This window comes from Equus caballus, chromosome 11 (assembly GCF_041296265.1).
Source record: "Equus caballus isolate H_3958 breed thoroughbred chromosome 11, TB-T2T, whole genome shotgun sequence".
In the NCBI taxonomy this organism is placed as follows: domain Eukaryota; kingdom Metazoa; phylum Chordata; class Mammalia; order Perissodactyla; family Equidae; genus Equus; species Equus caballus.
Window position 1 is genome coordinate 7,292,824 of NC_091694.1, and position 21,334 is coordinate 7,314,157.

General features: G+C 49.5%; 1 protein-coding gene across 2 annotated transcripts; it reads left to right on the forward strand.

Annotated features, from left to right (window-relative positions):
* The first annotated feature begins 4 nt into the window (after window positions 1-4).
* LOC100630791 (CMRF35-like molecule 6) lies at window positions 5-19,962 on the forward strand. 2 transcript variants are annotated; one of them, XM_070226963.1, is made up of 7 exons: window positions 5-194; window positions 5,807-6,168; window positions 10,659-11,349; window positions 13,989-14,820; window positions 15,388-15,735; window positions 17,481-17,595; window positions 18,722-19,962. In XM_070226963.1, exons 4-7 carry the CDS (start codon window positions 14,760-14,762, stop codon window positions 18,867-18,869), a joined length of 672 nt encoding a protein of 223 aa, XP_070083064.1. In that variant the 5' UTR covers window positions 5-194; window positions 5,807-6,168; window positions 10,659-11,349; window positions 13,989-14,759; the 3' UTR covers window positions 18,870-19,962. The 2 variants fall into 2 exon arrangements, with proteins under 2 accessions (XP_070083064.1, XP_023507861.1); XM_023652093.2 differs by lacking the exons at window positions 5-194; window positions 5,807-6,168; window positions 10,659-11,349 and having other exon boundaries at window positions 13,678-14,820.
* The last annotated feature ends 1,372 nt before the right edge of the window (window positions 19,963-21,334 follow it).

Genomic DNA, 21,334 nt, shown 5'->3' on the forward strand with positions numbered 1-21,334 from the left:
CAAGGGTGTCATTGTTTCTGAATCTTGCACAAAGGAAATCGTACTGTTTCAAGCTCGCCCATTGATGAACAATGGTAGATTTCCCTCCTCTGTTGACGGATTGCTGGGAACTCCCTACAAGGCCATAGGAGTGAGCGCTAAGGTTGCAGCACAGGACATCAAGTGACTGTGCAACTGGAGCTATGCATCTTGAGGTGGGTAATGTCACGTCCACCAAATTGTAAGCTTGGTCAAGCGTGTCGTCTACTTCAGCACAGCGACAAGTTAGGGTCTCCTGGTTAAACGAGTGGTTCTCTCGTGCAGGCAGTAAGCCTTTGCTCCAGAATCCTAGGGGTCGGCACAACAGCTCTTCTGAGACACCACAGGGCATCCTTATCTTTCACAGAGACTTCTAGCACCGTGGAGCCAACCAGGTCACACGGCCCAAATGACAGGGCCAGTTTTACCTCAGCCTGGGTCTGCCGTAGAGCCCCCCCTTGCTCTGGCAAGCTTCTCAAGTCACCCCATAAGTGAGTCAGAGCAGTACTCCCCAGTGTGGAATGTGCCAGCCCACAAATTCAGAGGCCCACCAAGCTGTGTGCTTTTTCTTAGAGATTTAAGACACGAGACCAAAAAACTCATCCCAGACCATGGACTCCTAAAACTTGTGTGTATGAGAGAGGCCCCTGAAACCCTGGAGGGGGTGCCTCCTTCGGGTGCTGACGTGTCTCGTCAGGGCATCTAGAGTACTTGCTTCTTCCTACTCTTCTGACCATCAATAACGCGAAGCAGCGTGACGCTCTGTGGAGTGTCTCATCAGTCCCTTGGGACTGCATTGTGACGGAACAGAAGAGTCGCCACGATCCTGGCTGACTGCGAATGTGTTCTCTTAACTTCCCAAGTAAATGTGAACTCCTTCTGCTCTCCCTTCTTTATAGGGATTGAAAAGAGTGTATTTGCCACACCAATAGCAGCACAGCGAGTACCAGAGGCTGTTCTCATAAAGACGGTACATCGAGAAGAACAATTGCCATTGGGCTATCAATTGGCTAAGTTTAAGTTGGTCCACTGTTATATGATAGGCCTCATCTGAGTTTTTCAGAAATCAGACGGGTGAATTAAGTAGATGTTTTAAAATGCACCCAGGATTTCTTTTAAAAGGGTACGGTAAGATATGCAGACACGGAAACGATTGTAACGAAAGAAGAAGTTTATGCTCATAGATCCCTAGAAACAGGAGGCTCGGCACACCACACAGGGCTGCATGAGGCAGCACCGGGGGGGTCAGGGGCCAGAGGTAGAGAGAGGAACCGTGGGCGGGAGCCTTTACTGTGGTTTTTGTGGGAAGCGGTGGGTGAAGCCAGGTGAACAAACCAAGCGGTTGAGGATTGGATGGTTTGAATAATATCGGCAGGTTCTGGGCTCTAAGGGTGGTCCCAAGTGTCTGGCACCTGGCCCTGGGGTGATTTAAGGCAGGGGGATAATGTCCCAGACCGCAGGAACCTGCTAGAAGGAGACAAGTGGGAGTGTGCATTTGGCATTGGTTGGTTTGCATACCCAAAGCGTGCTTGCAGGCAGGTCATTTACTGTCTTGACGAATTAGCTAACCCTGGGAGGGGCAGTCCCTCGCTGGATCCACAAGACCCCAAGATGCTAAAGTATTACAAAATATAGAAAAAATGTAAACTCACATGATTAATAGAGATTAATAGTAGAGTAATAATGAATAGTAATAGTAGTAGTAATTAATCAAGATTAGTTAGTAGGGATATGATGGGAGCTCACTACTCCTGCTTCCTCAAGTCTTGGAGAGGGGACATTAATCTCCATCATTGCACTCAGATACGGTATTGCCTAACTTGCCATCTTGACAGCGGGGAGCACAGTTTCAGGACTTCTCTACCGTTATAGCCTTTACTCCATTGGACCAATGTGAGGGTTCTGCCAGCTCTTGAGACTCTCCATCCCAATTATGCCATCGTGGATCTGGGATATGGCCACAAGGTACGTCCACAGAGTCATCAGACACACCGTGAGACAGACTCGGGCCAGGACACCCTCTACCCCCGGCCTCCGTTCCACATCAGAGTTGTCCTTTTAAAAGACCACTTTGCAATTGGACATCCACAGGCAAAAAAATGAACCTTGACCTAAACCTCACACCTTACACAAAAATTAACTCAAAGTCAGGGCATGGACTTATACGTAAAACATAAAACTGTGAAACTTTTAGAAAAAATAAGAGAAAACCTCTGGGATCTGGGTCAAGGCAAAGACTTCTTAAACTTGACACCAAATCCATACAATGAAAAATTGATAAATTAGACATCATCAAAATTTAAAACTTCTGCTTTGCAAAAAACCCTGTGGAGAAGATGAAATGACAAGCTACAGACTGGAAGAAAATATTTGAAAATCACATATCTGACAAAAGGCTTATATCTAGAATATCTTTATAGAACTCTCAATAGTCAACAGTAAAAAATCAAACAATCCAATTAGAAAATGGACAGAAGATCTGAACAGACATTTCACTGAGGAAGATGTATAGATGGCCAATAAGCACATTAAAATACGTTCAGCATAATTAGCCATCACGGAAATGCAAATTAAAACCACAGGGACGTATTGCTAGACACTTATTAGAAGAGCCAAAATAGAAAACAGTCACAACAGCAAATACTGGCAAGATCACGCATACTGGCTGGTGAAATGACCCAATTATGGAGATGGAGAAGAGAAGAATGATTTCCAAGGGTTAGGGAGGGGGGGAAGAAAGGATGTGGCCGGGGCAGTACAAAAGGGTGGAATGAGGGGTCCTGGTGATGGAATTATTCTGTGTCTTGGCTGGGGTGGTGGTCACCTGAATCTATACATGTGATAAAAGATTGAACCAAATACACACAAACACGTGGATGAGCGGATGTAAAACTGGTGAAATCCGAATGAAGTCAGTGGCTTGCATCAATGCCTGTGTCCTGGTTGTGATGGTGTACTATAGTTTTCCCTTATCGGGGGACACTGACTGAAAGGTGTACAGGGGCTCTTTGTAGTATTCCTCACGAGTGCATGTGAATCTACAGTTATCTCAAAATAAAATGTTAGGAAAATCAAAGATCACTTTGACACCTCTGGGACATGGATGAGAGAGGGCAAGAAGGTCAGAGAGGGACCTCTGGCAGTTGGCCTGGGAGTAGAGCAGACTCGCAGACTCCAGCTCCCTGGGCCTCAGAGCTCCAGCGGGGCCAGCATGGATGTGGCTGCAGGTTTGAGGCAGGGACTGAGCTGGGCTTTCCCATCAGTGAGGATTGGTTATGAAGGGAAATCTGATCCTCTGCAATGCCCCTGCTCAGGGCTGCATCTCTGTGAGTGGGGACAGAGTGGGGTGGGCGGGGTAGAGGATTGGACTTACAATCAGGAGCCTGTGTCTAATGGCAGTGGGGGAAATGTCCTGAACTGAGACAGTGTCAAACAGGTGTCGCCAAACTTGCCTCCAGGGCAGTTGCAGGTATTTTAAACAGGAAGTGGATTAATGCAGGGAATTAGATACTGACAAGTGTCGGACAGGCTGAAGAAGCAGCTTCTAGGCTGGGCCTCTTGGAACAACTTTCAGAACTTCCAAGAGAGCTCCGAGGTCTCCACTGGGAACTAGAGAGAGAGCTCCATCATCCATGATCCAGGTTCGGGAAGTCAGTCCAAGAAGGAGTCATGTCCACTGCTTTTTGACATCCAGGAGGCTGGAGAATAAACACCAGAACTCTGCTTCAGGAAAGATCAGGTTTCCAAAACACATTAGCTAGCAGGAATAGCCAGAAATCACAGGAAGTTACCTAACTCTCGCCCTCCAAACCTTACGTGAAGTGTCAAACAGGTGCAACCCAGTTTGTATCCAGGACACCAGCTGCAAGGGGTCTGAGATAAGCAGTTTTAATGTTTCCACCTCCCCAAATAGAAGATGGGCTACACATTTAAAAGAAAAATCAGTCCTAAAAAACTACCACCAAGGGGTGCAGTCAACTTAAGCAGCCCTCACATAGCCCGGATTTTTGCTTCCTGAGAGAGGTGGGCACTGCGATGAATGCCCACAGTCAAAAAGAGAGACCTCAAATAAACAACCTAACTTGACACCTCAGGAAATAGAAAAAGCAGAACAAACTAAGCCCAAAATTAGCAGAAAGAAGTAAATAATAAAGATTAGAGCAGAAATAAATGAAATAGAGAATAGGAAAACAGTAGGAAAAACATCAATGAAACTAAGAATTTGGGGGTTTTTTTTGGTGAGGAAGAGTGGCCCTGAGCTAACATCTGCTGCCAATCCTCCTCTATTTTGTATGTGGGATGCTGCCATAGCATGGCTTGATGAGCAGTGTGTGGGTCCTTGCCCTGGATCTGAACCTGCGAACTGCAGGCCACCGAAGTGGAGTGTGCGAACTTAACTGCTACACCACCAGGCCAGCCCCATGAATTAGTTTTTTTGAAAAGATAAACAAAATTGGCATACTTTTAGCTAGACTTACTAAGAAAAAGAAGAGAGAAGACTCTAATAAGACCAGAAACGAAAGAGGAGATATTACCACTGATGCCACAAAAATAAAAAGGGTGATGGGAGGCTACTATGAACAATTATATACCAGAAAACTGGACAACCTGGAAGAAATGGATAAATTCCTAGAAACCTACAACCTACCAAGACTGACTCACGAAGAAATAGAAAGTCGAATAGACCTACAGCTAGTATGGAGATTGAATCAGTGATCAAAAACCTCTCAACAAAGTAAAGCCCAGGACCAGATGTTTCCATGAATGAATGCTACTCAACATTTAAAGAAGAATTTCCACCAATCTTTCTCAAACTCTTCCAAAAGTTGAAGAGGAAGGAACACTTCCAAATTCTTTTTTGAGGCCAGAATTACCCGGATACCAAAGGCAGACAAAGACACCACAAGAAAACAAAACTACAGACCAACATCCCTGATAACTGTAAATGTAAGTAAATACTAAATACTAGCTCAACTAAATACTAGCAAATCAAGTTCAACAGCACATTCAAAGGGTCATACACCATGACCAAGTGGGATTTACCCCTGGGATGCAAAGTTGACTCAACATATGAAAATCAATTAATGTGATACACCACTTTAACAGAATAAGGTTAAAAATCACAAGACCGTCTCAACAGATGGAAGGTGAAGGGCAGGGGCTGCTGTGGGAAATGGTCCCTGATGGGAAAACTGTGGTGACCGTCCCCAAATCATGGTTGAGGAAACTCTACTCCTTCCCCCGGGGCCTCTTCTCACCCCTTGGCCAGCCCCTCCCCCTCTGGAACTCCCACCCCAACCCTCACGCCAGCAGAGGCTCCACCCAAATAGGAAATGACAAGGTTGACGGCCCCAGGCGGTTGCATAGGCAGGAGGCATTCCTGGCCCCCTCCTGGCCCTCCACACCGGGCTGGTCAGACTGTTACTGCACCTCATTCCCATTTCTTCCTCCCTGGAGCCTTCATCCGCTCAGCATGTTCTCTGTAGCTACACTCAATGCTTGGTGAGCTCATGGGGACCAGTTTCTCCTTTGGGGCCGAACACCCGAGGAGGCGCAGATCCTGCCTGAGGAAACCAAAGGCATCCCCTTCTCTGAGCCATATCAGGGAGGCCGAGTGCCCAGGGGCCCTGACCTTGGTCTCCTGTCCCAGGCTGTCCCTTAGGTCCTGCCCTGGGTCTGGCTGCCTGTCCAGCAGTGGCTCCTGAAGGCCCTGGAGGAGCTGACCACCAGGGTGCCACTGATCCAGGCCCTTCTGGTGAGGAGCTGGGACTTGGGCTGTGTTTTTCAGGCTCTTTGACTCTGAGATGGACTCTTTGGCACTGTGATGGGCATCGGGGGCCCCCTGTGTGCGCAGCATCAGTATGAGGAAGAATTCTAGGCAAACAGCAAATATTCCACACGGGTGCAGAAACCCATGGGGGCTGCTGTGGAAGACGATTGTGGCAACAAAAAGACCAAAGACGGACCCAAGGAGCCGCTGTGTGTCCATCAGAGACCACCTGGAGGACCTCACCTTCACAGCGGACCATGGCGAACCCCACGGCAGGAGACTCAGAACAATACAGGTGTGGGATTGAACGTCACTGTGGGCAGAGGAATTGATCTTCCTGACCGATCCCATTTTCCATGTCACAGTGTCAGTATCCCCAGGTGAGACCCTCTCTTGCTCAGCACCAGGCCTGTCCCAGGCTGAAGCAGACACCTGCCAACCTCAGAGGCCAGTGGAGGGGGGCCATATCGGTGTCAGTGACTCGGACAGACTGCTCGTGTGTGTGTGTGTAAGTGCATGCATGGGTGTATGTGTGTGTGTGAGCACATGTGCAAGGCATGGGTGCATGAGCGTGCCTCTGTTCCTCCGCACATTGATCTATGATCCATGCCTATGCCCCAGCACCTGTGAAGGCCTCGGCCTTCCCCTCCTCCCCTCCCCCCATCCCCGCAAACTCTTACCAGTCAGGAGGGCACCTTGCCAAGCCCCTAAACCTCAATCTGTAAAAAGATGGAAGTGGGTCATGGGCATCTTCCTATCATATTTTAATCTCCAAATTCTGTTCTTCTCTGATGTTCTTTTTTTCTTAAATCAAATCCTATTGTTTCATGAAATCAATAATTGATCTTATCCAGCTAAGGAAATGAAGTGTTTTAAAACGTTTTCCTCCGCTTCTCTCACTGTCAGCTTCCTCTGAGTTCCTTTCTTCTGTTGGTGTTGGTTTCCTTTCACGTTGGGGGCTTCCCCACTTAGAAACCGATTGGACTCTCTACAGCCTGGGAAGGGCTTGTCGGTGTGTGTGCACTGGGAGTGGGGGGGTCTCCACGTGTCTGTCACCATTGCCATCCCCGTGAGGATTCTCCCACCTCCTGCTGGCTGCCGTGTCTGGGTTTGCTCCCCTCTCAGTGTGCACACAAAACTTTTAGCCTCCTGTTTTCCAACCCATGAAAACTCACCCCAGCCATCATCTGGGTCTGGTGGCCCTGAGGTCTCAGGACCAACCTCTCCCTGGTGCAAATTATCCGGATCTTCTGCCAGGAGAGGGGCAGCCGGTGGCTGCCCTGGCTCGGGGTGGTGGCTGGAAACTCTACCTGCTCTTTCTATCAGCTTTTAAGCACCACCACCACCCCCCCCCCCCACACACACACCTTGGGCACAGCAGGAGGAGATGCCCTGACGTGCTTACTGGAATGGGGCTGGGGCTGACCGTTAGGGTCTAGTCTGGGGGTTTGGGACAGAGGCGAGGAAAGAGGCCCCGCTGCTCCAGGTGCCTGGGGTGGTGCAGGTAGACATTGGTCGCAGGCCCCTTGCAGCCCCTTCCCTGAGTGACCTCTTCTGTGTGCAGCCAGAACCAGCAAGTGCCTGGTGGTTGGCTGTGGAGAACCGGGGAGAGCATGCCATGGGCACCCGGAACTCCTAATTCCCTAGCAGAGAGCGCCACGCACAGCACACCGGCCAGGAGACTCCAAGCAGGGGCCTGCTCCTCCGTGACCTCGCCTCCTGAGTTCCTCTAGGTGTGGCTTTTCAACTCAAAGCTTCTTCATTTCTTCATTCACAATTACTCCAAAGAAAACGAAATATTTAGGTATAAACTTAATAAAATACATATGGGATATGTATGCTGAAAATTACAAAACGCTGATGACAGAAATCAAAGACAAATAAATAGATATCAATTCTTCCCAAATCGACCTGAAAGTTTAATGCAAGTCTTCTCAAAATCAAGATGTCTATGTGGACACAGACGAGATTATTCTAAAATCTATATGGAAAGACACAGGCCCTAGACAGCCAAAACAATCTTGAAAAAAGAAGAAAGTGGAGGAGCCACTCTACTCTGTACTGAGCCTGCTTATAGTGTCAGTTACCAAGATATGTGGTGTTGTTAGGGGACAGACACATAAATCAATGAAACAGAATAGGAAACCCAGAAACAGACCCACAAACGTGTGCCCAACAGAATTTTGACAAAAATGGCAAAACCAATTCAATGGATGAAGGATCGTCCTCTCCAGCAAATGGCGCCGGAGGCATTGAGCATCTGTAGGCAAAGAAACACTTAAATCTTAACCTAAACCTCACACCTCATGGAAAAATTGACTCAAAGTGAATCATGGATGTAAATATAAGACATAAAACTTGGGATTTGAGGCTAAGCAAATAGTTCTTAGACTTGACACCAAAAGCATGATCCAAAAAAGGGAAAAAAGTCATAACTTTTGCCTGAAAAAGACTCTGTGATAAAAATGAGAAGACAAATTACAGTTTGGGAGTAAATATTTGTAAACTACAAATCTGATAAAGTGTTAGTATTTCAAATACATAAAGAACTCTCAAATTTCTACAGGAAAAAATTAAACAAGCCAATTAGAAAACGAGCGAAAGGTATGAACAGACATTTCACCCACCGGGACACACAGATGGCAAAGACGCGGGCCGGCATAGGCTGAGCGTGACAGTGCACGGGGGAGCACGGGCTCCCGGGCGCTCTGAGGTGGACTTCGTTACGACGGCATCTCTCTGTTGATACTCCCTGTTTCTCCTAGAAGATGCATGCTGTAAACTAGGAGTCAAGACTAGCCACCCAGGTAGATCCCTAATCCTATTTTAGGCCTCTGACCCATTTCTTGGGCCATGATTAGTTTCTGCTTAAAACTCTTTGACTGCGTCCGCCACAAGTGCCCCCTCCATTCGAAACTGCCTCCTCTAACGTCTTCTAGCTTATGTCTAAATGGATTTGTCACATGTATTTGGGGAGCTTTACCCGAGCATTTACCCAAGGAAATGCTTCTCTCCCTACTGTCCTAACCAAGCCCTCTTCACAGCTGTGTTTTTTCCTCCAAGTAATCCAACATCAGAAACACTCTCTCCGTAAAAGTGGACCCTCTTGCTTTCTTAGAGTTGGAAGCTTGTGTGGAGATGCATTTTGCTTGTTGGGACCCTTCTCTCATGTCCAAGCCACATGTCAGTCAGAGGCTTGCTGGTGGGGGGTAAGCCCAGACCCTTACCATGGATATCTGTATCTGGGGGCAAGCAAGAGAGGAGGAGGAGCCCCACTGTCCCATCTGTGCCTTCTCAGTTCCGTACCTGGGTCCCCCCAAATTACCTGCAGACTCAGCATTGCCCCAGCTCCAGAACCGGTTGTGCCCCAGACAGGGAGCAAACCAACACCCTGAGAAGTCCCAGCCGGACTGTCACCTCTCAGAGCTGCTCGCTCAGCCAAGCCAACTGGGCACTGTCGGTTCCCCAGGGCCTCACCTCCTGCATGCCCAGTGACCCCGAGTCTCTGCCCCAGTGTTCTTAGGCCCCCCTCCTTGGGTGGCACATGCCTGCAGGATCTGCCTTGTTTCTATTTTTGTTCTTGCAAAGCTCCCTACTCCTGCCCAAAAAAGGACATCAAACCTGAGCTGGAATATATCTCACTCAAGACTTTTTCCAAGGAGCTAGAGCCTTTCCTGGAGATCCAGCACTCTGTCTTGAGGGATCTGGAGCGTTCAATGATATGAACTGATACTCAAGGACAGAAGCTTTTCTATTTCTCACCCTCATGTTGTAGGAACCAAATTAACCACCAGAACATCTTGTGGCAGTTCTTCAATCCACCAACAGATGGCGCTAGAGGCCACTGGCACAGCTTCACCAAGGATGACTTCAAGGACTTCCAAGAATTCCTCTCTAACCAGATGACTTTCAGCTGCTGGGTCCCTCCTGGCTGATTCGAATATCCTGATCCTGGCCAATGCAAGTATTAGGCCTAGATCCATTCTATCCTGGCAGCCTTTCCTCTCCAGGCTGCGTCCTACAGCCTGGTCCCCTCCCCAGCCCCAGCCCGCTCATCAGCCTGAGCTAGTGAGTAGGGATCACCTTGCCTGCCTTGGGGCCAGCCAGACCTGGAATCAGACGTTCAGGGGCTCAAAGTGCAACCAGGGGTCTGGAGCCCAGTGGGCAGCTCAGACTGGAGTAGATCTAGGCCATGAAGACCCGTGCCCCAGGGAGAGGATAGAGCCAGGCAGGAACGCGGAGGACACAACTCGTTCCAGCCCAAGCCTCCAGAAGTATTGAGAAGCAGCACCCACACCACTCTTCTGGATTTCTTACTCCCTGGGAGAGACCCAGTGCTCCCCAAGGCCCCCTACTGAACGTGTTCGGCCAGCTTGGAACTTGGTGTAGTGACAGTAGTCAATGCTGCCTCTTGGTGCCCGTGAACAAGGGAAGCAGCCCTTCAAAGGACTAACTGTGATCAGTGCCCAGAAAGGACTGCAGAAAGCCATGAGGATGAGAAGCAAGGAGACAGAGGTGGAGGGGCCAAGAGAGATGGACAGGCGGAGGGGCTGCGGGAGAGACCTGTGGTTTGGCCCTGGCCTAGCAGCCCGTGAAAGGCCTCAAAATGGGTCTTAAACATTGTCTCTCAGTCAAATTATCTATACAACCACAGGGCTGTGTTGACAGAAATGTTTCTCCTACGTGTTTGTAGATATGTTTTATTCCTACTAAATCACGCAAATTAAATTTTTGACCCAATAATCATTTTCATAACCCAATTAATTACACTTTATGGTCATTTGTGGATCAAAAAGTTGATTTGTGAACTTTACAAGTTTAAAATATATCACCATTTTTGTAACCCTAGTTTGACATCTCTTTTTTCAAGATGCTGAGTGCTTCGAAAAATGAAAGTGACTGAGGCACCTCTGGACCTCAGAGAGACCCTGGAAGCCAGAGAAGAATGAAGCAGATCCTTCTGATTCCAACCCACAGAAAGGCAATAACATTCTGCTTTAACTTTTTCTTTGCTTAATTCTTTTTTCCCTTGTGAATGGGAGACCCAGTTCATTCCACGGAAGGCTCCCACGCTATTTAATGCTCAGCTTATTGACTTCCTAGGCCTTTTCCTCTATGTTCTCTAGAGCAGCCCCTTGGAACACAAACATTTCATCAACTCTGGGAAATGTCTGTGGGAAGACAGGCGAGAGGAGGGTCGAGCTGGTGAGGTTTGGGGTCTTCCTGTGTTGTCTTCACATGGACATTCCTGAGTTTGGTCCTTGTGTGCAGGCTTAAGAATTGAAGAAGTGAATTCACGTAGAGTCAAACACACATGTCTATTAGTCAGCGTATTCTAGAGAAACAGAAGGAACAGGAAGTATCTGTATATGAAGAGATTTATTATAAGAAATTGACTCATACAACTCTGGAGGCTGAGGAATACCACCTCTGCTGTCTGCAAGCCGGAGACCCAAGAAAGCCAACGGCGTCATTCAGTCCAAGTCTGAAGGTCTAAGAACCAGGAGTGCCGGGGGCAGGAAAAGATCCCTGTCCCGGCTGAAACAATCAGGCAGGAAGAGGTGAGTTCCTCCTTCCTCACCAGTCACTGTCGCTTGTGTTCTTTTCAGGCCCTCCACGGATTGGATGATGCCCACCTACACTGGGGAGGGCTATCTGCTTACTGAGTCCACTCATTCAAATGCGAATCCCATCTGCACACACCCTCACAGGCACACGCAGAAATAGCCTGTAATCTGGGCACCCCATGGCCGGTCAATTGACACACAAAATTAGCCATCACAACACGTACTCAAACCTAAAGCCAAATGCGTATTCCCAAATTACTGTTGCTCTTCCATTGTCCCCCTGTTGGATCTTCCAACCTATTAGCACAGCCAGGAGCTGGCAGAAACTACCTTTAGTTCAAGAAGTGTTTTCTGAAAAGGAAGATGCGCTGGGGAAGTGAGGCAGAAGGGAGAGAGAGTGGTGGGCGGAGCAGACTCAGGAAACTGTCGCTGGCTGTTGAGTTTCTCAATTCGGGTTACCATGGCCACCAAGTGCCTAGCAAACCTCTCATTCTGTATTCTGGGTCTGAAGCCTGGGCTTCTCCCTTGTGCTGGCCATTGACTACTCTTTGAAGAAATCTGGGTTCAGATCTAGACACTGTCACTTACAGTGTATTCCTGGTTAGTTCATTTCCTCTCTGATCCGTTTGCGAGGCCGTTGGGAGGAGGAGAGATTAATATACATAAGCTCTTTGCTATGTGAAAAGAGACCTATAAACAATAACCAAAAAAAAAAAAAGAAAATCAAGAAAACTTCCAGAGATATATAATTTTATATTTTGGTTTTTGTTGTTTAAATTCTTTTACTGAGGTATAACATACAAGCAGAAAATTATACAGAATATAAACACACAGCTCAGTGAAATTTTAGGAAGTGAATATGTTTGCATAGCCACCACCCAGATCAGACATTCATGCCCTTCTGTAGGCCCCTTCCACATCATATCAGGATGGGTCTATGTGACCCACAGATATGGCAGAAGCAGTGGCATACGACTTCCAAGGGTAGGTCACAAAAGATATTGTGCCTTGCTCTCTCTTGGATCACTCATTCTGGGAGAAGCTAGTTGCCATGTCATGAAGACACTCAAGTAGCTATTGAGCAAGGAGCTGAGGCCTTCTGCCAACAGCTGTGTGAGTGCGCCATCTTGGAAATAGATCCTCCAGCCCCAGTCTAGCCTTCGGATGACTGCAGCCCTGGCCAACATCATGACTGCACCTTCATGAAGGAGACACCCTGAGCCACAACCACCCAGATAAGCCAAGCTCAGACTCATGACTCTCACGAAGTGTGAGATACTAAATGTTCATTGTTTTCAGCCGCTAAATCTTGGGGGAATTTGTTACACAATGATAGATCTCTAATGTGGTTGTACTGCACTTGCCTAGGGCCAGTCTCTGCAGCCAGTTCAATCTTTCTTCACACAATCACTCAGTCACTCGTTCAGCAACCATTGGTTACACAGTGCAGTTGGGCACTGGGTCGTCCCTTGATGAATAAAATAGACCCAAAACGCCACTATGATGTCAGCTATATCCTGGAGGGGGAGATGTATAGAAACCACCAAAAGAAAACATAGTAACAGTGTTTGAAGAAATATGGAGAAAATAAACAGGGATCAGTGAGCAGGACAGGTAGTGTGACCCCTAGGAAGGGTGATCAGGGAGCCTTTCTGAGGAAGTTACATCCAAGGTGAAACCAAGAGGACAAGAAGGGGCAGGCAGTGAGAAGAGCTGGGGGAGGGGTCCAGGGAGCAGCAAATGCTAAAGCCTGGGGAGGGTCGAGCACTTTGGCTGGAACATAGGACCACACTGGGGTGGAGGGAGCAAGAGGAAGCTACAGAACGAAGCAGTGGTCAGGTCTGCTCAGGCCATGCAGGCCAAGCAAGGAGAGTGGGTTTCATTTGAAGAGCGGGGAGCAAGGAGTGACATTAACGACTACTGACGTCGGTTAAAGCTGTCCCTTCCTGATGATTGGAGAAGAGAAAGGAGAGGGCATGAGGGGCTTGGGAAGAAGAGGGATGTCACTGGAGTGTTGAGAGGAGAGAGGTCCTTGGTAACTTCGGGGGAAAAGGAGGAGGAGGCAGATTGGAGAGTTAGAGTCAGGATAGATGGGGAGTGATGGAGAGAATCTGGATCACAGCATTTGCGCTACAACTGTGCTAGGAATATCATTGCCTTTGATCATGATAAGATAGTGTGAGAGAGGCACAAATCTGGGAGACAGTGTTTAGGGGGAAATTGATAGACCTGGTTTGTGTATGACAAGGTTGAGAAAATGGCATCATTGGGAGAGACGCTAAATGGGTCCTGCACCTTGACCCATCACCCTACCATTTCCAGGGTAAACTGACCCTAAACCCATCAGGTCATGAGAACAAGGCATTCTAAGTTGGGTCAGATCTGCCTCCCCACCTCCTGGGAAGGATCGTCCCCCACTCTCCACCTTGAAGAGGCCCCTGGTCATCACTGTGAACCCAAAAGAGACACGAACTGCCAGCACCTTTGGGGAGACTGCCCTCTTGTTATATGACCACCCTCTCTGCCATTGGATAGAGAGGAGGGATCAGTCTCAGCCTCACATGCTCCCCAACTTCCCATCAGCATCTTCACCCTCTGAACCCTTTCTCAATATTCTGTCCTGAATCTCACAGTGGAGTGGACTTTCAAAGAAGAGTAAAAAGTGAAGTACTGGAGGGTTGATAACGGCTGCTCCACCATATGTTGGGGAACAAGGAAGCACACAAGGAAGGAAGCCGCAGCCTGAGGGGTTTGTGCCCTGGTTAGGAACCCAGAACCAAGCGAGGACCTCTGAAAGTGTTTGAGGTCACAGTGCCAACTTGTGTGACCAGAGGAAAAGCTGGGGTCCCACGGGGGCAGAGCTCTCCATGGGTGCCTGGAGCTGCAGGTTGAGGGGGTCAAAGTACCTCTTTGGTCACCACCAAGGCCAGAGAGGAGGGAGGGGTCTGGCCTCCGCTCCCAGGATTGTACATCCTGACCACAAGGAAGTGACGTATCACAGAGGCGAGGACACCTGCTGAGGAGGAAATGTGCCCGCTTGGCTCCGCTGGGTGGGAGCGTGTGTGAAACAGTGAGAGAGGAGGAGCAGCGCAGAACTGCTGTGCAGAGGAGCAGCGGCTGCAACCGAGTCCAGGACCTGGCCCTGGCCCTGTCCAGTCACCGGGACTGGGAGAAGCCAGGGGCACCGGGTCTGGGGGCTCTGCACAGCCCATGCAGATTCTCTCCCTGAGCTTCCTGCACCCTGACCGGCTCCAACATCAGACCTGACTCAGGGCCGGACAAGGAAGCAGAGGGGCCCGGAAATGCAGAAGTGGTAACACAGAGATTAGATCCTCTGTGAGGAGGCTCAACCCAGTCCCCACCAAGGGCCTTGCGCTGCTGCAGGTGACATTTGTGCTGGAGAAATGACCCTGAAGGACCAGGCCGCGCGGCTGCCTTCAGCTCTGCTCTTTCTTCTTGTCCCAGGTGAGGGGCTGGGCCTGGGCGGAGGAGTCTGCCTTGAGCGGGAGAGGGGAAGGGCAGGATGGAGGTGGGTTGAGAAGTGGCCCCCAGGGGAGGGAAGGGGGACGTGGGAGGGAAGAGGGAGAGGCAGAGAAGCTTCTGGGAGGAGCCAGCACCTGCCTCGGCAGTGACCAGGAGGATTCTGCGCATAAAGCAGGGGAGTCTTGGTCACTGTGCTGGACAGAATAGTGCTAGTGAGGGGGGTGTCTGTGATAGTCATTACCTCGATTGTCACAGTCAGGAAGGATGTCTTGGAGCATCACACACACGCACGCACGCACGCATGCACACACACACACACTCAGTTTACCACGCTGGCCTTTCTTGTCTCCATGGACACCCTCTCCCTGTGCCACCTCTGTGAGGAGGGAGCTACGCCCTCCTCTTCCCCTCTCCTGGCTCTGAGGAAAGGCTCCAGTCTCCTGCCGCGGCCTCCTCCAGGCCCCGAGGACCCTTGAGGGACCTGCACCCCAGGGAGTCCTGGACTCAGGCCCATCCACTGAGGAGCTGGGACTCGCCTGTATTTTCCAGGCTCTCTGTCTCTGAGTGGTCCCAGAACCGTGACCGGCACCATCGGGGGATCCCTGAGTGTGCAGTGTCGGTATGACGAGGAATACAGAGAACATAAAAAATACTGGTGCCAAAACTCAAAGTGGCCACCGTGGAGGAGGAAGATTGTGGAGACCACAGAGTCAGAGAGAGAAGCGAGCCGTGGCCGCGTGTCCATCAGGGACCACCCCGCAAACCTCACCTTCACCGTGACCTTGGAGAGCCTCACAGAGGCTGACACAGGAACTTACTGCTGTGGGATCGATACACGGTGGTCTGGAGGAGTTTTACGTGACTCCACCTTCCAGGTTGAGGTGTCTGTGTTGCCAGGTGAGTGCCCCCCCCAACCTCACACCAGCACCAGGGCTGCCTGAGTCCAGGGCTGGTCACTCGGACCCTCAGGAAAGATGTGGGACATTGGATAGAAGAGCTGGGCAAGGTTAAGGGTCAGAGACAGGACGCAGGGTGTCTGCATGCATGTGTGTGAGTATGTATGTGTCCATGTGTGCATGTGTGTGTATTTATGTGTGTGTGTGTTATGTTGTCTGCACAGGCACACAAGCACATGCTCACCTCTGGCTGTTCTAGACCCTTCTGTGTACCGCACCCTGACACCTTCTCAGGCCTGAAGCTTTCCTGGGAGGGGGAACTGCCCTGAGTCCAGGGACAAGCTGCCTGCCTGTCCTCACAAAGGCCGTGGTCCCTCTGGAGGAGACCGCGTGTCTCCTTCATCCCTCTCTTGGTCCCCTCCACGGGAACAGGACCCCTGGGGCATCTGCTCCTCTCACTCACAGCTGCCCATCACCCTGGGCCCTAAGAGGATGTCACTAGGTGGTGGCTGGTTCCCGAGACACCAGCCTCCCAGCCGCGGTCCTGAGGGCCTGCAGCAGCCACAAGAGGGGCCCAAGATAGAGCCCCGGACCCCAAGGGCCCTTGAGGGAGCCGCACCTCAGGGTGCCCTTGTCCCAGTCCCATCTGGTGAGGAGCCAGGCCTTGGCTATGTTTTCCAGGCTGTCTGTCTCTGAGCGGCCCTTCTCAGAGGAACTTTGGTGACCACCCTGTCCATCCAGGCTGATCCTGACCCCTCCTTTCCATTGCACTTTGTACCCACAGAGAGACCCCTGAAACCCCAGAGAAACCCCTGAAATCGCTCCCCCTAGGCAGAGGAGAAGAAGGGTGAGAAAATGGGGTCTCGGGCGTTATGGCCCCAAGTGTACTTTGGTTCTTCTTTAACAGAACCCTGCCCTTGTTTCCTGAAGACCAGACCCAGGTCCGCCTCTGAGTGTGTGGCTTCCCCTGGGTTCTTGTTCTGACCTTGTCTCTGGCTCCTGAGTCCCCTCCAGTGGGTCCTGGTTTCCCTTATGGGAGCAGTTTCTCTCACCTACCCCTTCGGGTTCCTGTTTAAGATGAGCAACTGAAAATCCACTGGAACAGCTGGGTGTGTGAGAGAAACAGGCTTGTCCACTTGGCTTTGGGACAGGCCACTTTCTATGGGGTCATCCAGGTGCACGTCTCTCTCGATCTTTCTTTCCGGTCATTCCCTCCCCGTGAGGAGACTGTCCAGTGGCCACCCGGGGCCGTAGGCCTGGCTGAGTGCCCTGAGCGACTCGGGGTCCCTCTGTTCAGGCAGACTCTGCTGTATGTCCTTGTTTCTTTGGACCTCGCTCCAGCCATCAGCCATGCCCGAGGGCCTTGGCTCTGCCATCGCCCTGGATCAATCTCTACAGAGTAATGTCACCCCCTCTGTCCCCTGACAGGGTAGACAGCAAGCACAAAGGTGTGGCTCTGGCTGGGGTGTGACCTGGAGCCAAGTGCTCTCCACACTCTCAAGTGTCCTGGTGAGCAGGATGACCTTGCACCTGAAAGGGCCCACCTAGCCCGGGAGCGCCTGGAGAGGGGGCCATGGTGCTGGTCAGGCCCTGGGGTGGCCATGAGGGATGTTGGACCCAGGCCATCTGTCCAGGTGGTCTGAGTGACCTCAACTGTGTGAGTCAGAGACACACAGGTGACAGAGAGTGGGAGAGTGAGTGAGAGGACACGGGGCCTGATGTACGCTTCTCCCTTACCCACCACAGCAGCCCCCACCCCGAAGATCTTCACAAGCACCCCAGGTCCTCCCACGACCCTGCCAGCAACCACCAGGTCCAGCACAACAAGGCAAGAAACTGCAGATCCCAGCCAACACCATCGGTGAGGCGCCCGGGTCCCCGGACTTTGACCCCTGGGTGACTTCTCCTCCAGGCGAGGGAGCGGTAGAGGGATTCGTGCCACCCTTCCCGCGGGCCCCTCATTTATTTACCAATTCCACACCTGATCGTGAAGGGCATACTAAGTGCCGGCTGCTCTTCTGCAGATGCAGCAGCGGACCACACAGACACGAGCCTGCTCCGACAGAAGTCGTGTTCTCGGGGGAGTCACACAATGAATAAATCAATATAAACATGCCAGTTGATGATGAACGCTCGGGGAAAACCTGTCCCATGGGTTTGGGGAGAGCATGTGGGGTGGGGGTGATGGGGATTGCTGTTTAATACGCAACGATCAGGGGCCTCGCTGGTTTGAGGACATTTGAGTGAAGAGCTGCAGGGTTTGGGGAGCCAAGCACGTGGGCATCTGCAGAAATAGGGATCCAGGCAGAGAGAAGACCCAGCGCAAACATCCCGCAAAAGGAGCTCTCCAGAGCCCGGCCCAGGCCAAGGCAGGCGGCAGGTGTCCTGGGGATTGGCGGCCCCTGCGCTCTCTCCCCAGCCTCCCTCCGAGCCCTGGTCAGAAGTGTCATCCTGTGGAGAACCCAGGCCTCAGAGGGAGGTGGGAGCTGAGGTGGGTCATGCATTCGTTCCATCAACTGCCACTGACTTTTAAGGGCTGACATCTTGGAGGCACCGGGCAGGTACCAGCTGCTCACTGTGAATAAAACAGTCTCTTCCCTCGTGGGAAATGCTGCTTGCCGGAGAGCAGATCTCACACAAATGACCTTGTTATTTATCACGAGACCACAGGTGGGATAGCCCCCAAATGTGGAGGGCTCAGGTAGAAATCCTTCTTCTGGGCCCAGGTCCCACCCGGGTCCCTGGGTCTCCCTCACATCATTCTAACAGCCATGACCTTCCTTATGCCCACTGTCCTAATTTTCAAGAGCCATCATTAGGCACAGAGTCGGGGGCAGTGGTCTTTCAAGTGGGGCTGCTCTGCCCAGGGCTGGTCTTTATGTGGACTGTGTGGCCACAGGACCTGCACACAGGGATAGGGGGAAGGGGAGGGCACCAGGGCCTCCCCTGAGGATGCGGCTCACTGTCTGTCACTGTGTCCCCCACAGGTCCCTGCTCAGCAGCGTCCGCTTCCTGCTGCTGGTCTTCCTGGAGGTGCCCCTGCTCCTGAGCATGCTCAGTGCTGTCCTCTGGGTGAACAGACCTCTGAGGGGCTGTGGGCAGAGGCGGAGTCAGCCTGATTGTGAGAACCAGTAGCACCTGTTGGGTATCGACGCCCCGCCCAGGAACACAGCCTCTGTGGTGGATGGGAATGACCTTCAGACCAGTAAATCCAGTGTCATTGTCCACGTTTCTGTGAGAACACCATGATTATGTGAACTTTTTTGAAACTTTTTTCTTGCAATGTATCATACACACAAAAGAACGTACCTAATAAATGCATACTCTTTCAACCAGGAAGACCCTTCAATACTTGCATGCCCACCTTACTACAGCTTAAATAATAAACATCATTAATTCTGAAGTCCAAAGCTCCTCCTCTGAGGGAGCCAACTCTGAATTTTACATTCATCATCTTCTCGTTTTCATCACAGTTTTGCCATAGTATTTCCAGAGTATGTACATATACGTATTTTTTTTTAATAAATTGTGACTGTGGGGTTTTTTTAGATTTTATTTTTCCTTCTTCTCTGCAAAGCCCCCCAGTACATAGTTGTATATTTTAGTTGTGGGTCCTTCTACTTGTGGCATGAGGGACGCCACCTCAGCATGGCTTGATGAGCGGTGCTAAGTCCGAGCCCAGGATCTGAACCAGCAAACCCTGGGCTGCCGAAGCAGAGCGCGTGAACTTAACCACTCGGTCATGGCCCCTATACATATGGTTTTAACAATACCCATGATTACTTTATTTTTATTTTCTTTCAGTTTTATTTAAATATAACTAACATACAGCATTGTGTAAGTTTAAGGTGCACAATGTGTGGATTTGATACCACGATGCGTTAGCTAACATCTCCATCATGTCACATAGTTACGACTTCTTTTTGGTGGTGAGAACATTCACTCTGGAACCTGTGTCCTGGTGCACATGTTCAAAACTTTTTTGTAGAGTCTAGTTCTAGGAGAGAAATTGCTAACTTTCACTGCATGTGTTTAATCGGCTCTACCAGGCAGTTCCAAACTATTTTCCGAAGATCCTGGACCAGTTTGCACCCTCGTCAGCAGTCCCACTGCTCTGAATCCCAGATGTCTGAAATTTTGCCAAGTTAATGGGTGTGAAATGATATCTCGTTGTTTTAATTTGAATTTCTCTGACTACTAATGAGATTAAAACTCTTTTTTGCTTTTATTGGTCATTTGGATTTCTTGTTTTGTGAAATGCTTGTTCTAGAGTCTTGTTTATTTTGGGGTGTTTTGTTTTTGTTTATTTGGTGAGGAAGATTGACCCTGAGCTAACATCTGTGCTAATCTTCCTCTATTTTATATGTGGGATGCTTTCACTGCGTGACTTAATGAGCAGTGTGTATCTCTGTGCCCGGGATCCAAACCTGCAAACCCTGGGCCACCAAAGTGGAGTGTGCTAACTTAACCACAATGCCACCGGGCCAGCCCCGAGTCTAGTCTATTTCATATTGTTTTTCTTATTGATTTGTATAAATTCTCTACAAGTCCCTTGTTAGTTACATGTATTGCAATATCTTTTCCTAGTTTGTGCTTTATGGTGTCTTTTGAAAAATGCTTTTTAATTATAAGATAGCAAATTATTCAACCTTTTGCTTCATGATTTATACTTTTGTAACTTGTTTAAGAAATTATTTCACAATTCCAAAATTTCTTTAAATCTTCTATATTTCATCTAAAAGTCTAAAATTTTTCCCTTTGATGAGCAAGTTCTGGATCCATTTTTAATTGATTTTTTGTTACTAAGCTGAGATGGTAATCAGTCTCATCTTCCATATGGACAAGCATTGTCCACATTTTCCCACGGATCTGTAATGTGACTCCTAAGATATATTGATTTCTGTGTATGCTTGGACCTTTTTTGGGAGTCTTTATTCTATTTGTCTAAGTGCTTATTTCTGGACTGATACAGCGCTGTTTTAACTATTACAGCTTTATTAAAAGTCTTGATGTTTGGTAGAACATCACTGCACATTGTTCTTTGATATCAGTAAACTTTGCAAACATTGGCCATTTCCTCTTCCATATAAATTTTAGAATTAATCAGTCATGGTTCTAAGACACAAAAACTCTGTTGAAACTTTGAATCCAATTGTATCAACGTCATCTTTATGGTAATTTCCCTATCCGTAAACCTGGTACATAACTCCAATTATTTTTGAGCTTTTAAAATGTCTCTTAGTGAAGAGGATTCTGGGGAGATGTCAGAGTAGGAAGCACTAGGAATCTGTGTACACGTCCAGACAACAATCATACGGCACAATCTGTCTGGTGTAACTCTTTTGGATCTCTGGAGTCTATTTGAACTCTAGAGTCTATTGAAGGCTTACAATTTCCAGAGGAAATCTCAGAGGTAAATTACAGTTAATTTCAGTCAATTTCGGCTCTTAGCACAGTAGCAAATACCCATCCCCCACCCCCAGCCACATGGCAGCAGCTGTGCACATGTTCCTGGAGCAACCTGCACACACGTCATGGGGGCCAGGGAAGGCAAAAAGGACCTTGTGCTCCAAGTGGTGGAGATTTATGTTCTGATCACA

Coding starts and splice junctions, on each gene's coding strand:
- LOC100630791 (XM_070226963.1), top strand. CDS start 14,760: ATGACCCTGAAGGACCAGGCCGCGCGGCTGCCTTCAGCTCTGCTCTTT. Junction 15,736..17,480: donor TGAGGTGTCTGTGTTGCCAG/GTGAGTGCCCCC, acceptor TACCCACCACAG/CAGCCCCCACCCCGAAGATC. Junction 17,596..18,721: donor GATCCCAGCCAACACCATCG/GTGAGGCGCCCG, acceptor TGTCCCCCACAG/GTCCCTGCTCAGCAGCGTCC.